Source organism: Sinocyclocheilus anshuiensis, unplaced genomic scaffold, assembly GCF_001515605.1.
Source record: "Sinocyclocheilus anshuiensis isolate Anshui unplaced genomic scaffold, SAMN03320099.WGS_v1.1 scaffold2655, whole genome shotgun sequence".
Classification (NCBI taxonomy): domain Eukaryota; kingdom Metazoa; phylum Chordata; class Actinopteri; order Cypriniformes; family Cyprinidae; genus Sinocyclocheilus; species Sinocyclocheilus anshuiensis.
This window is the reverse complement of record NW_015541082.1, coordinates 226,297-231,462: the sequence shown is the minus strand read 5'-3', so window position 1 is coordinate 231,462 and position 5,166 is coordinate 226,297. Positions and strand designations below refer to the sequence as shown.

Here is a 5,166-nt window from a genome sequence, read left to right as displayed (position 1 = left end):
TCCAAAACTGCACAACCCCTCAGTGTCGTAAAAGCAAACCGACGGTATTTTCATGCGGCAAAGGCAGGTGAGCTGAGGCTGAGAACGCATTCGGTGGAGACTCAACAGTCGGTTCAGGTACAGACCGGAGTCAGAAGAATAAATTAGTCAGTGGGGTGCGTGCGCCGTGCGTCATGTGCTGCAAGAAGAACTGGCCAGAGCGCTGAACTGATCAGTGGCTCATTATAGCTTAGCGTGCCAGCTGATCGGAGCTAACTGTTTCGTTCGGCTTGTGTTTCACAAGCTGATATCCTGCGAGCCCCCACCCCACACTCGTCCTCAACTGTCTCCTCCCCCTCTTTTTTTCTTCAGGGGCGCTTGACTGAGAGTAACGAGGCTAACAGACAGCTCAACATTGGCAGAAATAAGGAATAGAGGGGTCCGAGTGTTCTCACGAATGCATTGCCCTCACACTCGGGGAAGATGAACAGATCCTACTCGGCCCAGAGCCCAGTGCAGGGGAACACAAGCGGCTATGGGAACCCGGAGATGTCGCCGTTGTCCCCTCGCGACTGATGCTTCTACTTTCTGTCACTGTGTGTCCCCTCATTGGATTTTATGACGGTTGGATTGGTTCTTTTACACTGAAATGCCAGTGATAGCTCTGGCGAAAAGGATGACACCTTACCAGTGAGCAAAAAAAAACAAACAATCGATACTTGTGAGATCTGTTATTGCATCCGAATAATTACCTGTGTCGTGAAGAAGAGGAAAACGGAATTAACATCAGATATCGCACATCTCTCCGTAGCTGAGATGCAAATACATGCGAGTAAACGTGAGCGCGAGGTGACCGAAGGCAGATTATAGCTACACCGTGCCAAATATTGCGGATGTTGCGAAATAAATAAATAATAATTTTTATCCTATTTTTTCCTGTTTTAAATGGATATGGATACTGTGATCATCAGAATGTACAGTTAATAAAACTGAACTCAGATGATTGTTTTAAATGTTTCCATTTTTGTTCACTTGGTTAGCCATCACACATAGATCGTATAAATGATTGTAGCTATGATAATTGCAACCTGAATTTCCAAGGAAAAGCGCGGATGAGAGACAGTTCTGGAAAATATGAGGATGGAGCCACAGAAAACGAGAGATTTAGCCAAGAATTGCATGGCCGTGGAAATATGTTGATTGTGGACATAAAATGAGGTGATGATGGACCATTTTGTGTGTTGAAGTGGGCAACGAACCTGTGAACTACAAAATATAAGGCGCGCTTTTTTTGTTCGATTTTTTTTTGGTTTGTTTTTGTTGTTGTTTTTTGTTCGTTTTCTTATTAGTTTGCTTAAAATCTAACCATCAAGCTCCTGGAGCGTAACATCGCATATAAAAGCCATGAAGACAAATGTGTACTCCAGTTATACACGTATTAAGTTTTGAAGCAGATGGGATGTAATGTGGTGTGGTCGCGTTGAATATTCGCCCCCTTTTTTCCTGCTTCGTGAAGACTGGCATTTGGTGTCTATAGAATGGCTCGGTTCGGAGATGAGGTGCCGTCCAGGTATGGCGGAGGACCGGGACACGCTCAAGGGGGACCCGGTCGCGGCGGCAGCAGGCAGGGCGGCCCGCCGGGTGGTCAGCAGAGAGTGTACAAGCAGTCAATGGCCCAACGAGCCAGAACTATGGCCCTGTACAACCCTATACCGGTGCGGCAAAACTGCTTCACTGTCAACCGATCTCTGTTCATCTTCAGTGAGGACAACTTCGTGAGAAAATACGCCAAAAAGATCACCGAATGGCCATATCCTTTTAAACCCCCTCAGTGAGTACCCTGGGGCCTCCGGTTGCAGGTATAGTGCGCTTGAGTGTGGCATGTGTAAGATCACCTGAAAATGTCTTAAAACACGAATCACATTGCCGCTGGTTTAATGATAGCTGAAGAAAAACACGAGCGAGCGAGCGCATGATTTGTTCGCGGACGTTTCATTAGAATATTTCTAGGCGTTTATTTGTCAAGTTATTTCGGTGGCAAAATGAATCGAGTCTATTTCTGGGGTGTGTGTTCGGTGTGTTACGCACGGTAAGGGCGCGAGGTGAGCGGTGCTGTGTGACGGTAACGGGCGGCGCTGTGGCGCGCCGAGGCTTGCTGATGTCAGCATGTGCAGTCTCTCAGCTCGGTCTCATTCGAGAGAAAGCGATGGTGAAGAGGGGAGGTGAGGGGAGGGGGAAGCCACCATCTCCCATATTCTAAGAGCTCCTGGAGAATACTGGGTGTATATGTGTATTTGCATTTTTCATAGTGCACCTATTGAGCCTCGTGTTTAAAGACAAATGGGGATTTGTATGGAGAGAATTGGAAATTGGTAAAGCAGTATCACAAGGCCGCAGCAGGTAATCACAGCAGTGCTGATGTTTGACACAGCGTGATATTGTTTTTTATACATCAGCTTAGTAAACATGATAACCAGGAACTTGCGTTTCAGGCAATTGGCTAGTCATCTCTATGGTTTATAGCAACACAAAATGATGTTTTATTAACAAGGTTCGGAAAGAGCAAGATCAGATAACCAACCAATGCAGCACAGGTGGAGCTCGTCTAGTTGATCAATTAATTAGCATGATATATATATATATATATATATATATATATATATACACACACAGCCAACTCACCTCTGTCCCATGACAGTTTTCCGGCATCCCTCCTCCACCCCAGCGCCTCACTCTTAAACTATTCTCATCCCATACTGGGGGTGAAGTTCTCTGGGTTCAGGCTATATTCTGAGCTCGGAGCCCTCCTTCAAGACAGCACACCAAATATGCTTAATATTTGATAAATCCTATTATATGCAAGTGCAAACTCGTGAATAGTTTAAAAAATCAAGCAGCACACAGACTGAAAGCTAATCTGGATTGGAGTAGGCTATGTGAGTGGAGCAGCTACTTCCAAAATCACGTACAGTTTAGAGTAGGCCTATGTACTGCATTTGATGAAGAATTTACTTATTGAGTCTTAATAAACTACGTTTTATAAGTATGCATGTGTGTGTGGTATTGACATGTGGCCTATGGCATCAGCCGCATGTTCAGTGCCATTTAGTATTATAACAACTTTTCTCCCATGGGCTTATGGGAAAGTAAAGTGCCTCTCAAATGGATATAATTTTATGCCTAGTGTTTTATGAATACTGCAAATTAGGACATACTACTCATTTAACATATTTGTTTTCGTCTACTATATAGTAAGGCACTGTTGTATAAAAACTGTTGCATTTTAGGAATGCTTGATGTGTATGTAAGTGTAAATTATCATGTGTATTTTCATGAAACCCATTCATCTGGAAATAGGTACTGGGTTTTTTAGTACACCAGTTTTATATTGTTTTTAAATGCATATTTATTTTTGAAAATGAAAAATCACGTGCATCCATTGAGCAGATCCATTAAATCATGTATGTATTTTTGACTTGGCTGTTGACAGTTCACTGAAGCTTCCACTAAAGACTTTCCACCTTATTGATAAAAAAGATTGGATGCCTGATACCTGATCAGTATAATGGCGGAACAACCCAATAAACATTAGTGTTTTATATAAACAAATCTTTAGGCCTAGCTACAGAAAAAAATCAGACTCCAGAAAAAGTTCACTCCCTTCCTTTTCTAATAGACCTCTTAGGATTTAACATCATTAAATGTGCACAGAACTGCCCCCCCCCACTTCTCTTTTGAAACTGTATTTTGATCTGCCAGAGCTTTCAGTGACCTTTAACCTTGCACTCGGCCTGAAAGCCACTCTTTCTATAAACCTCATTCTTCTGATTTATCTCACGTAAACATGTAATGAGTCCTTGTGATCTGAGGTCCTTAACAGAAGTGTTTTTTAGATACCCACAGTATAGCAGCCTTTTCGGTTGTTTTAGTTGACTGTGATTTGTATAGTACAGATGTATCTGAATAAGAATTTATGAATTGCAGAAGTACGTAGTAGTGTGTCACATGTAGATTAGATGAAATTGTAAACTGAATTTATGGTTGCCAAACATTGCATCCTTTCTTTTACCTTCTCTGCAGAGATAATGAAAGTCTAAAAAGACATTTGTGATGCCTACATTGTCTCAGCTTCTCTACATTTATGGGCCGTCTCTCTCTGCACTGTAAATGGAATGTAACCTTATAGCTGTGTTTTCTAATTTTAGTTTCATTGACGACTATGAAACTGCAGACTATGTGGAGTGCAGATAAGTATGCACATCTATCCGAAGGGACCTTAAATATATGCTCAGTTCAGTCATGAACCCAGGGCTGGATTGGTAATCAGGCATACCGGGCATTTTCCCGGTGGGCCGACGGACTTAAGGGGCCGACAGAAGGTTCTTTTTGTTTGTTTTGTTTTTGCCAAGGACCATCACGCAGGGACAGCGAGCAGCCAGTGGCCCATTGGATTGTCTCCTGTATTGACAGAGTAAACCATCCAATCACAATGAGCTATAGACGGAGCGATGAAGTACTTTGCTCCGCCTATATGAAGATCGCTTCACTCCAACTTCTTCCTCGTCGGCTTTTCCCACATTTTCACAGCAGATTTATCAAGAACAGGCTTGCTCTGCGGTGAGTGATTCTGGCCAAAGAGCCAGGCAGGAGGAGGAGAGGAGAGTAGTTGAATCGGTAAAGTGCTTGATAGGGACTCGCAGAGGCAGGCATCTAACCTATCCTAATGTGTGTGCGCGCCATGAGTGTAGAATACGAAAACACTTTTTAATAAAATGTAAATTCGTCCCCCGCGATTTTTTTGCCAAATCAAGTCAAGTGTGTTCATAGAGGTTTCCATGGGTCAATGCGAATATTGTCGGACCTGACGTTTTATTCTTATTCAAAACAACTAGATGTGATATGAGTGTGATACATACATACACTACCAGTCAAAAGTTTTTGAACAGTAATATTTTTTATGTTTTTTAAAGAAGTCGCTTCTCACCAAGCCTGCATTTATTTGATCCAAAATACAGCAAAAGCAGTAATATTGTGAAATGTTTTTACTATTTAAAATAACTGCTTTCTATTTAAATATATATTAAAATGTAATTTATTTCTGTGATCAAATCGAAATTTTCAGCATCATTACTCCAGTCATCTGTGTCACATGATCCTTCAGAAATCATTCTAATATGCTGATTTGCT

The 5,166-nt window shown here is 42.2% G+C and overlaps 1 protein-coding gene across 1 annotated transcript in view; it reads left to right on the top strand.

Annotated features, from left to right (window-relative positions):
• The first annotated feature begins 947 nt into the window (after window positions 1–947).
• LOC107690704 (voltage-dependent P/Q-type calcium channel subunit alpha-1A-like) overlaps window positions 948–5,166 on the top strand; it is a 130,579-nt gene continuing 126,360 nt past the window's right edge. The window contains exon 1 of the mRNA XM_016489114.1: window positions 948–1,789. Within this exon, the coding sequence (XP_016344600.1) occupies window positions 1,518–1,789 (272 nt within the window). The 5' untranslated portion in view covers window positions 948–1,517. The remainder of the gene's footprint in view (window positions 1,790–5,166) is intronic.